General features: G+C 43.0%; 1 protein-coding gene across 5 annotated transcripts in view; it reads right to left on the minus strand.

The window, feature by feature from the left end:
• Nucleotides 1–133: 133 nt before the first annotated feature.
• The window catches only part of dlg3 (discs, large homolog 3), a 172,751-nt gene continuing 160,488 nt past the window's right edge, over nucleotides 134–12,396 (minus strand). For all 5 annotated transcript variants that reach the window (XM_079524357.1, XM_079524361.1, XM_079524358.1 and 2 more), the window contains 6 exons: nucleotides 11,515–11,565; nucleotides 10,517–10,618; nucleotides 8,867–9,039; nucleotides 8,539–8,651; nucleotides 8,336–8,427; nucleotides 134–3,616 (listed from right to left, as the gene is read on the minus strand). In XM_079524357.1, coding sequence (XP_079380483.1) covers nucleotides 3,510–3,616; nucleotides 8,336–8,427; nucleotides 8,539–8,651; nucleotides 8,867–9,039; nucleotides 10,517–10,618; nucleotides 11,515–11,565 — 638 coding nt within the window. In that variant the 3' untranslated portion in view covers nucleotides 134–3,509. The remainder of the gene's footprint in view (nucleotides 3,617–8,335; nucleotides 8,428–8,538; nucleotides 8,652–8,866; nucleotides 9,040–10,516; nucleotides 10,619–11,514; nucleotides 11,566–12,396) is intronic.

Consider the following 12,396-nt stretch of genomic DNA (forward strand, 5'->3'; position numbering starts at 1 on the left):
CATATTGCTATGCATTGATAGATGAGATCAGTTTCTTCGCCTGACTAAAGATCAAAACTTTCCAAACCTATACTTCTTGCACTAATTAATTTGAAGGGTGCGGGAATAAATAAAGAACACATTGGAAATCATAACCGAGTCACATATTTTATTATTTTCAAACAAATAAACTCTTGTCAAGTCCCAAAATAAAACCCAAACAAAAGCTTGCAGGACTGCATGTGTTCCTTCATGACTAGGGACATGGAAGACCATCAGGCCATAGTGTGTCCCGATAGGCTGTACCACCTGCAGTGACAGGAAGGAAGCTACTGTACAATCAAAGGGTTCATGTTTGCAAGCACTTTACTGCACACTGTATGTGCTGTATCATAAACTCTTCACTCGCAAAAAGGACAAACAAGAACCCGACCCACGCTGCCCCTCTCCCCCCCTCCCCCCAAAACAAAAAAGAAAGTGTCATTTCTCTCATCGAAACAAAGGCCCTCATCAATTATACACACATCAGAGGCATTCAGGCTCCACCTTGTTTTAGATTACACCACAAACCTCAATGGAAAGAGCAAAAATGAAAATCAAGTTCTTTGGGCTTTGACATGGCTGACTGAGGTATGAATACCACACACATTGTTAACAGTCAGCTGTATTTCAACTAAACACCAGAAGAGCAATTCTAAACTTCTAGATGAGATATTGATCAATACTCCTTTCTGGTTCCTGTGATATTGTGGTGTAGGTTTCTGCCTGCATCTCATTGTTTTGCTTTTTTTACAATATATATATATATATATTTTGTTTTTACAAAAATCTATACACTCAGACACGTTCCACAAGAAATCACATGTAGACAGGCCCTACTTGAGGAAATCGACTTCCCAAACTGACTAGTTAAGTGTTCCAATAGGCATCTGAAAAGATTTTGTCTATAGAGAAATACCAACAATACGGCACATTTTGTATGTAAATGATATCTCAGAATAGCTCAAAGTTTTACTTACCTGACATTTGTGGTCTATAAAACAGGTTTTGTCCCAGTTTGTTTCACACATGCATGAAGCACAGGTGAGGGGGAATCTGTTGGGGGCATATATTTACATTGTACAGTTACCACCACACCCTTTTGAAACAGTCTGCAAGCAGTTTATAAATGGCTCTGTTCCCTTCGGTTATTCCCTGAACTCTTGGTTTTGACACAGGTAATGACAGCTGGTTTAGCAGTGGTGCCTGGCAGGTGTTCACACCTGTTCAGAAAATGCCTGCAGGTTACAGCTGGAGAGCAGGGCGACCCAGGGGGCACTTCCTGTTGAGTCTGGCTATCCCAAGGAGAAAAAGAAAATGCCCTTTTCACCCCTCTTCAAAAGCCAGAGGAAAATAAAATGTTCACAGGGGTCAGGGGGCCACAGTATTCCTTCTTCATCTTCAATAAGTCAGACATGTCCCCTCGCAACATGAACACAGTGCCAAGTTCCCGCACAGGAGGATGAGGCAGGCAGGACAATTGAATCCTGTTGGTACCGAACAGCCAACTCATGCAAGGGCTACCACACTTAGTAGTCTTGAGAAAGATTCACATCTTATACAAAAAAGGAGACATTTAATACATCCTCTGATTAAACTGAAAATGCCTTTTGAACTAAAGCCCCAATTAATGCTTCGTCGCATGACGAAAGAGACAGCACCGTCGGTCGTCCCTCATTCACATTTCTCAAGTTGCCCTTTCAGTCACAGGGGGGGGGAATCCTATCTGTATGTTAGATTCCCGAGCTGGCCTAGCTCACCCCCACACATACATCAGGGCTCAACACAGTGGCTCAGTACCTGCCCAGAACAAATTAGTGAAGAATGCATCGACTGTATAGGTTTAATCAAACCCATCTTTAGTGTTCTTTTTGAGTAAAAGGGGCGGGGGGGGGGGGGGGCAATTGAAAACAAGTTATATTGACTCTTTAATTGTTTAGGACATCCAATACAATTAATGTCTTGTTCTACCCGTTTTAAGGCCACCGCCACGGTGGCATACAGGACAGTACCATGTGACCATTCAATCAGAAGAGAATCATCTCGGAAGGCAGAGAGTGTAATAGGGTGGTCTGCTGCTCAACATGAGTGAGGAGGCTATAGCTATCCAAATTGGAATCCAATAGGCCAACTCTTCGATTAGTTAAGGTTTAAAATACAGGTGAGAAAAGGTGCCCCACAGAGACGGGACTGAGACTCTGCATTTTATCTATTGCACGCAAGTCAGGCCCTCCGGGAAGTGAACACAAAAAGGGGGGAAAGGAAAAAAATAACATTGTTCCTTTTTCCCCTTCCTTCATCTTGTCAATTTTGTGTAGCCTTCCTCACAGAGAACAGGTGGTCACAAAACAGAATTGGTATTTGATATAAGGCAGTTTGGTGTTTTGCAGAGAGCCCAGTTACACTTCTCTAACCTCCGTCCTTTTTACACAGCAGCTAAAAACCACGAGCAAAGAATCCCACAAAAAGGGGAAAAAAAAGAAATTAAAAAAATAAAATAATTGAAATGAAATCTAACAGCCCTCCAAGTAGACAATACTAGTGAAGTGTAAAATGTGTAGTTTTTAATATGTAGTAAAATCTCAGGATTTTTTTTTATTTATTTAGAATTTTAATCGTGTGATTTCATCATAATATAAATGTAGATTCACAATGCACGTCTTTTCCTTTTTGTTTCTGCCCTCCCCAACGTGTCTTTTATCTGGCCGCGGCAGGGCAGCTGGCAGACCACCAGAACGGAACAAGCTGGTTTGTGATAAGCGGATCACCAGTTTTGTAGGCTTTTCTCCACTGATTTCCTCAGTCGTTTATAAACAGGAGAGACGACTCCTTGAACAGTACCATCAGCTGGGCTCCAGTCCTCTTAGAAAAACCCAACCACCTTTCAATCCGTCTTCACTTCTCATCTTTGCGTGTCTTGCGTGTCTCATTTTCTTTTTTTTTCTCATTTTGAACATGTGATGAACATTTACAAAGTGTTCCAACTTGGTATGATTTGTCCCTGTTCCCCTTTGTAACTTCAACCGCCCCCCCTCGCCCAATTCAGACTCCTCTCTGGAACTCTGTCAAACATTCTGATCTTCGAAGTCAGTCCCACTTCACCCGTAAAAAAAAAAAGAAAAAGGGGAAAAAAGGATATATTCCTCCCCCCCCCCCACTTCCCCCCCTCCCCTTCTTTTTTTTTGACAAATTCATTTGGAATGGCATATCCAGTCTTGAATGGATTTGTTGAGAAACTCATGCAGGGGGGTGTGCACAGTCACAGTAATGGTGATAAGACGTCTTTTTTTCAGTAGAGTAACATAATGATGACACTGAAATTTGATATGAAACATATCTGCAAAAAAGGGGGGCACGGGTATACAGGGGGGGGGGGGGGTCCGGGGGTTTATATGGGACTGGGTTGGGTCTCTTGGTAGACGGGGGGGGGGGGGGGGGGGGGGGAGCAGGGTCATCCGCACGGGGCAGGGGGAACAGGGCCAGCGGTGAGCTCAGAGCTTCTCTGAGGAGGGGATCCAGATATAGGGACCAGACTGCTCCTCGATGATTAGCTTGATTTTGTTGTAGATCTCCTCTAATGAGTCACCCTGTACAATGGCTAGAGAGAGAGAGAGAGAGAGAGAGAGAGAGGTAGGTTAGATCACTGTTTCCCAGACACTGGGTCGGACGCAAAAGGTCACGGACCAATTTTTATGGATCGCGACTAGAGTATAAAAACAAACAAATCAATCTAAGAAATTCCATTAAAAAAAAGAAAGAATGTTCACTAGTTTGAGTCCTGGGCAAACATCTAATGTCTGTTTTGGGTCACAGGCTAAATAGCTTTTGGAACCACTGGGTTAGATGGTCCTGATGTCTGAACTCGTGCAATAAAGCAAAACTAAAACGTTGTGTCCTAATGTGCAATTAGTGAAACCATGTGAAAGGAGCCAGCCCCCCCCCACCATAATAGCACCGTTTCCTAAATAATTATCACAATTATGTCAAATTAATATTGTTCTTACCGTTCTACATATTGCCCACAAAGTGAAAGAAGAATCACAGATTGAGGATTTAACATTTGATTTTATGAAATATGCCAGACCTTAAGGATTTCATGGAAGATGCTTCCGCACATATTGCTAGTTTGACCACTTCAAATGCTATAATCTTAAAACAAATAATCTACAAGCTCCGACATATTGAGAGCTTTTAGATAGGTTACTTTCGCTGTGCAACAAGCTTCCATAGAAGACAGCTTCCATATAGCCAGGGAGCCACAGGCCCAAAAGCTCAACGGTTAAAGGAGAATTCCATACTAAAAGGCTTTCTTACCTTTCTTTGTAGTTGTTACGTCCCAACCAAAGAGGTCCAGGTGTTATTTTGTGCAAAAGCTCCTTATTGGCTATTTCCCCTACCATAAGCCCGAAATGAATTGCATTGAATGGGAATTGAATGGGGCTATGGGGTGTTGTGCTAATTCGCTTATTTCCATCGCTCAAAATTATATATTTTTTGTATATATCCTCTCTTCATAATGTAAATGTAAGGTCTGTCTGACGTAATGAAATCATGTCTGACGTAATGAAATCACACCCGGATGTGATTTCACAACTGGCTTTTTTTGTGCAGAAAAAATGAGCATGGTTGCTACGTTCACCCTGTTCACCCGGGTGTGATTTAATTACGTCAGAAATTATTTTGAACATAGCAACCATGCTCATTTTTTTCTGCACACAAAAGCCAGTTGTAGGAGTGGTTTACACCACTCAAAAATATCCCAAGCGGCACACTTTACTACTTATTTCGATGGAAATAAGCGAATTAGCACAACACCCCATAACCCCATTCAATTCAATGCAATTCATTGAGGGCTTATGGTAGGGGAAATAGCCAATAAGGAATTTTTGCACAAAAAAACACCTGGACCTCTTTGGTTGGGACGTAACAACTACAAAGAAAGGTAAGAAAGGTAAGAAAGCCTTCTAGCATGGAATTCTCCTGTGATGTCATGCCGTACTTTTTATTTGTGTTTTATCTATTCACTTGGTCATTAAGGTCCACAGAATGAGAGGCCTGCTCTGCCGAAAACAATGTGAAAAAAGGGTATAGCCACACCATAGACCTCCAATATAAGGGTATGGCCACACCATAGACCTCCAATATAAGGGTATGGCCACACCATAGACCTCCAATATAAGGGTATGGCCACACCATAGACCTCCAATATAAGGGTATGGCCACACCATAGACCTCCAATATAAGGGTATGGCCACACCATAGACCTCCAATATAAGGGTATGGCCACACCATAGACCTCCATTATAAGGGTATGGCCACACCATAGACCTCCAATATAAGGGTATGGCCACACCATAGACCTCCAATATAAGGGTATGGCCACACCATAGACCTCCAATATAAGGCAACATTTTTCAAATTTCATCATGCTAAGGTGTAGGGAAACGGAAATGGTGGACATTTTATTTTGAAGTTTCAGCCTGAAACGCTTGTTCTGAAGTTTCTGAACCAATCAGAGCGTCGCATCCCTCCAGGCTATGTGGTCTCAAAGTCTGTGACTCCTGCACGTGAATTTTGTTTGTAAACAAAGTGACAGGGAGACAAGAGTAGAGACTGACACGGGAGTGGATTTTCACTCCTGTCCTGTCCCACTCCCACAGAAAAAATCCTGTCCTGTCCCAATCCTGGGCCAGAGTTTAAAAAAAAATCCCATCCTGTCCCACTCCTGTAGAATGACTCCTGATCCCATCCCGCTCCCACTCAAAATGACACCCGCTCCCATCCCGCTCCTGTTTTTTTTTTTTTTGTTAGTCATTAGGCAATTGATCGATCCATCCATCTATCCATCTATCTATCTAGGCCTATCTATCTATCACTTCTGGCTTCTCAAGACAGATATCCTACCAATAAAATTAAAATAAATAAAGTGTTGGATTTAACTTTGACTACCAAATACAGTTCCGACACTTAATTTAAGTCCTATGACACTGTTTTTCCCTGAACAGAACTTAAAGCTTAACAGTTAACAAGTGCTTTGTCAATTAAAAGTTGAGTGTTAATTTAACTCTATATGAATATTTATTCAGTGTACAAGTCTATGTGTATGGCAGTGGTTCCCAGGGGTCCTTGAGAGAGTTCCAGGGGGTCCCCAGCTAAATAATAGTTTGGAACCAAATGGACCCTTATGGGTCTAACAAATTATGTTATGGGAGTGTACAAATGGAACCAAATGTTGTTCCATTTGTACACTCAGAGTTAAATTAACTTGATTGATTTTACAATATAATTTGGGGGTCCCAGCGATAAAAATGCCATTAAATGGGGGTCCGTAGACTAATGCATGTCAAACTGGGGGTCCTTGAAATTAAAATGGTTGAGAATCACAGCTAGAACCGTAATAAAAATCTTCTGTTATGGGGGTCCCCGCCCCTGGCATCTTTTCAAATGGGGGTCCGCGGGCTAATAAATGTCGTTTTAGGGGTCCTTGACACGAACATGTTTGGGAACCACTGGTGTATGGGACTCGGTTGGGAGACAGAAGGGAGACGATGTATTGTAGAACATTCGCTCAGACAGCTGTTCAGGGAGCTAGCTAACAGTAACAGCGTTAGCATGTAGCTAACGTAGCATCACAATTGAAAGTTGCAACGTTGCCACTGCCAGGGGAAACAAATGCATCAGGATGATCTGGCTATAAATAATCGATTAAATCACGGCACCGGCGCGATGCAGAATCATACACGGCCGCATTGCGATGTCCTCATATAAAACTGTAAAAGACGTCCAGCCCGACTGGATTGCATGGAGGAGTTTTTTGTGTTGTGGAAGGCAGCACTAGCACTGCTGGATTATGGGTAACTATGTAGTTCTTTTGACCTGTGTCAGCAAGTCAAAAGAGTGTTGGCTCACAGAAAGATGACTACAACAAAAATGGGTGCTTCTGTTCTTTTGGTTGGAACTTGGCAGCGCGACCAACGTAATTCACGCTCCTGCACACTCCCGTTAACTTTCATTCCCGTCCCGTCCCGATCACGGGATCATTAAAAATATGAATCCCATCCCGCGGGAATCCCGTGTCCCGCGGGAGTCCCGACAAAATGTCAGTCTCTAAAGAGGACAAGCCATCGGATTATTTCTAACCTATACACAACCTATATACATATTTTAGCGTGATGATTAAGTAGTAGTAGTAGTTCTTTAATCAAAACCAGCTGTGGAGGAGGAATCAGGAAGTATGGGAATAAAACTGGTGAGCTTCATTTTTATTGGCTTTTATCGATGTGTATCTCTACACGTCATCACGCAGCACGCTTTCGTTTTCTGGAATTAATTTAAAAAATATTTTAATGGACATCCATTGTTAGGTATGATGACCACAGATATGGTCTAAAAGTGTGAAAAAACATATTTATTTCACTACGCCTTGAAGTAGCATGTGACGTGTCAAACTAGGGGTTTTCATGATTCTGAATCCATTCCAAGCATAAAGGTGGCCTTACACTAGCCGATTTTGTTCAATATGAAATCTGATAGCACCACACACTACAGGATAATCGGAGCGGGGCAGAGCAAATATCAAACATTCTTGATGTTGATCGGGCCGATCCCGATCGCGCTTTGAGCAGCCCCGAGCAGATCGATTGAGTCGGGCACCCCCCGAGCGTCAAAAAATGCCCGATTATCGGCTAGTGTAAGGCCACCTTTAGTTTTGCATGAAAAACACTCCTTGGCCTAAATTCGGCCATAGCACAAAATGTGCTGACCTCATCACATTTGTGATGACGGCTATGGCTGTTTTTAGGCCCAGGAGAGTTTTTCGTGCAAAACGAATGCTTGGAATGGATTCAGAATCATGAAAACCCCCTAGTTTGACATGTCACAATTGTCACATGCTACTTAAAGCATGATGAAATTTGGGAAATGTTGCCTTATATTGGTTGTCTATGCCTGGTGTGGTATACAAAAATGGCCATAACTATTTTTCGCGATGTTTCCGGCAGAGCAGGCCTCTCATTCTGTGGACCTTAATGTGAACCAAGTGAGTAGAAGAAAAAAAACACAAATAAAAAGTACGACATGACATCACAGGTCCTGTTCAATGTTGGGCCTGTGGCTCCCCGGCTAATAGAAGACATCTATGGAATCCAACTGACAGAGGTCGTGGTGACTGAGTTACTTGGACTGAAGCCAAATACAGTGGAACCTAGCCAACCTATAATAGTGTTTTATGTGTTGATGAACTAATACATAGGGCCACAATGGGCAGGACCCTTTTGTTTTTCCGTCTAATAAAGTATTCAATAAATCAAACCCTTACCTGTGAAATACTCTCCAAATTCTTGTTCCAGCTTAATTGCCTTGTCAAAGACTTTATTGGCCTGCTCATATGTCTGCCTCTTATTCATTTCCCTGAAAGACACGAGAAGGCACGGCTACTATTGCAGACAATTGTAAAATATTGTTGAGAATTCGGACATGTCAAAAAACAAATCATCTGTTATGATACATTGAGAGACTCACATTAGGGCTTCAATGGATTTTGGTTTGATGAAGATGGCAATTGAATATAGTTGTGCTTGTTGCAGTCGTTTTATAGCATTCCCAGACACATCCAGAATGCAGTGTTTTCCCTGCTGAAAAACCAAAAAGATTGGATATATGTTATACATTTGTAAGGGACTCAACAATGAACAATCATCAGCACTGCACACTGATCCGACATTATCGGATCTCACAGAAAGCACGTTGCGTTCATTACAGATGGTCCCCTCCCCCAAATACACGCACAAACCCAATATAGTAAGCCGATCTTGGGGGGAGAATGTAGAAATTATGAATGGCAAGTTACCCTCTCAGCCACTGCTCTGACGGACAGGATGCTCGTCCCGTAGAGGTTTTCGTTGAACTGGCCCGCCTCGATGAACTTGTTGTCTTGAATATCTTTCTCCATCTGCTCTCGCGATGCGACAAAGTGGTAGTCCTGGCCGTCCATTTCATTCTCTCGCCTCGGACGAGTCGTGTCTGCAGAGAGACAAATAAGACAGATTATGCATACTAATAGAGACTGATATTCAATCACATTTACTAGAGCACACAACACACTTGATTATGCACATATACAAAGGCATATACAAAGACGAACAAAGTGGCACACATACACACGCAACATTCTTACATGAACTCACACAACTTTGTAAACACAGATTAAGAGTTCTCATCAAAGAGAGAGAGAGAGAGAGAGCTAGAGGAAAGAAAAGCCACTATATGGCCATTGGCCGCGGCGCCGTGGCGAATTGTTATACCGAGTGAGAGAGAGAGAACGGACTTAGTCGCTGAAATAATGGATTTCATGCAACTCACATTCAACACGTTAGCTATTAATCTTCCATTTCCACCATTCTAATAGATTCCAGGGGTGAGTAAACAAGTAGCAGCTCCATTTAATTCCTCTGAAGTGATGCAGTTATGTCCAGTCCCCGTTCGCAAAGTGCAACCGCCCCGAACAGAGCTACAATTATTATCAATATTATTATAAACTGACAACTTGGCTATAGCCTATTAGTAGTTTACATCAATCATTGCCTCTCAACCCCATACACTGTGACTGTGTCCAAAATAATAAGACATACAAACCACCAATGCACCGCTCATGGCGTGTCGACAGCTTAGTTATTTTGGACACACCACGCAACGACGGCTACAATACTAAGCATTTCGCCTGTACAGTGGACTGTAACATTGCGTGGTCATCATGTAACTTGCCTGTATCTTACGTGTATGCAGTGAACATTAACATTTACGTTATATGGAGCGTTTACCGCGTTGACGTTGATTGATTAGGTCAGGACGACATTAGCTTTTATTATTCACCATTTCACCGCAACCAGCTGGGTTAACGAGACAGCAGTGCAACATGAAACCCAGACGTGTCCAAAACGAGCTATCGTGCGCTGATCTTATAAAACATGTTTGCATGCATGGTGTGCAAACCAGAGCACAGCCATCGATAGCAACAAGTTAGCAAGTAGCAACAACAACCACCACCACCAGAGCAACAGCTCCAAACGGCCAGTGCAGTGCGCTGCACTCCGCCCTCCACCTCCAGACACAGTCACATAGTAACTTCATAACGAAATGAATACATATTACACACAACTTTTAAATTAAAATAACTAGATAGTGGCGCAGGTCTCCACCAGGGCAGATAATCCCCACTACAACGACTTCCGTGATCCGACTTCACTGTAGTAGCCTTTTCATAAATGATATTTGTACTTGGGCTGTCTGCTGTCGTGAAAGTTTATAGTTAGAGAAATTCAAAGTTTCAACACCAAAGTAGTAGTAGTAGTTGAATTAGCAAACTGGAAGTGTTTATACGTCCCGTTGTCCTTCAAGTTCCACAGCCGCCTTCCGTCCAGACGGCCCCCAGCCCCTCCCACCCCACCTGTGACATTTATCGTGATGTTTAAATTGTGATAAAAAAGCGTCATGAACTCACGAGGGACGCAGGAGCCAAACTTGTGGGGGAACTCCGAGATGAGGTCGTCGTTTATTCGGTCCTTCATCGGGCCGAGGATGATGACGGGCCTCGTGTAGTGGACTGCAAGTTAGATAGTGGGAGGGGTGAGAGAGAGCAAAAGCAACAATGTTAGAACACACAATGAACCGTCCGTTTGCTCAAACCAGCGACAGCGGACTAAACCTATGACAAGGGGGCGCTCTTATCATCTTACATCATCTCATTCTGGCAAACCGCAATTTCCGTCCTCACATTTCCGTCCTCACTTTTGTCTTCAATGTTTGCGTTTACACAAACTCTTATGCTTGGCAGCGCCCCTCAAAAAAGGTCCGTCAACTACGTGGCTTTTACACTTAATAACTAAAACCAGAGGATACGAGCGGAGTGGAGTGGGAGCGGCACGGGCTGATTTTAATGGGTCAGCGCGGCTTCGGAGCGATGACCATCCTCCCGTTAACAAGCCGCCATGGTGCGCACCACATATTTGAGCATGCCTGGTTTGCACGGACAGACACAGAGACACGTGTGGCATGTTTGAGGCGTGTTTCCGACCCGCGGCAACATGACACGATGACGAGCGAGTGCCACAACAGCCCTCCTGGAGCGAGGAGTGGCTTTTCCCCGCGCTCCGCACTGCACGTATGTTGACTCAAACTAAATAAAGACTAAGCTACGATGACTAACACTATGAGTAAATATACTGACAATTTTGACTAACGACTAAACACCAGACTAAAATATTAGCGCAGGACTAGTGGAGACAAGACAAGTCATGTTATGCATGGTTGGGTGCAGGAGGGTTGTTGTAGTGCTCTGAAAATAGCCGATTGTAGCTCGGGCTATTTTTGGCACGAGGCAAAGTATGAATCAGGGCATTACGACACCCATCACGGCCTGCCAAACAATCGAAAGACTATGACTAAAACTAAATCGGTTTGCTGTCAAAATTAACACTGGTGGTGGAAGGTTTCACTTACTTTCCTGTCGAATGACTGGCTCATAAGAGAGAATTGTGTCCTCCTGGCCCTCTGTAATGCAAAAACAAAATCGTCAGTGAATACGTCTCACTTATAGAAATCAGATCAGGGTTTCTAAAAGTGAGAGCCGTGACCCCAAAAGTGGGGTCAGGGTACCCCCAGGGGTTCCAGGGGGTCCCTAGCTAAATAATAGTTTGGAACCAAATGGACCCTTATGGGTCTGTAACTCTTAGAGTGTACAAATGGAATCAAATGGAACCCTGACGGGTCCATTTGTACACTCTCAGAGTTAACCCATTTTGGGCGGGAACCCCTTTTGGTGTTAGCATTATGTTATGCTTTAGCTATTGAAAAATAGCAGATCTACAAGCTTGTAGGTCTGCTATTTTAGAAAAATCAAAGAACGACTGACATAGAAACATAGCTTTTTCAGAAAACTGTCAGGATGTAGAAGACATTTTTAGAATCTGATCTCAGGTCAAAATGGGTTAAATTAACATTGATTCCCAGAGATCTTCAAAATGGCCACTGCTAACGAGAGACAGCTAGATTTGATCAAAACATGGATTACAGAATATAAAGCCTAGAAAACGTAGGCTACGCTGTTGGCGGGCTGCCAGACAAACGTTAATCTACGCTTCTGGCGTCAATCCCAACGTGATTCTTTGTTGCTGTTGTCATTTAGGTTGACCTCTCTTAAAAAGGACATTTCACTGCTGGAAGAGACTGCATTCACTCAATGTTAAAGGACCACTTCACCACTTTTCAACCTATCTTCATATAATAGGTCCTCACTAATAATCATGAGAAATTGTGCAATTTTTTTCTACTTGGTCTGTGTCTCATAGGAGGGCTGTGGGCAGTTCAGAAACCCGTCCACCA

Source organism: Electrona antarctica (genome assembly GCF_951216825.1).
Source record: "Electrona antarctica genome assembly, chromosome: 1".
Lineage (NCBI taxonomy): Eukaryota > Metazoa > Chordata > Actinopteri > Myctophiformes > Myctophidae > Electrona > Electrona antarctica.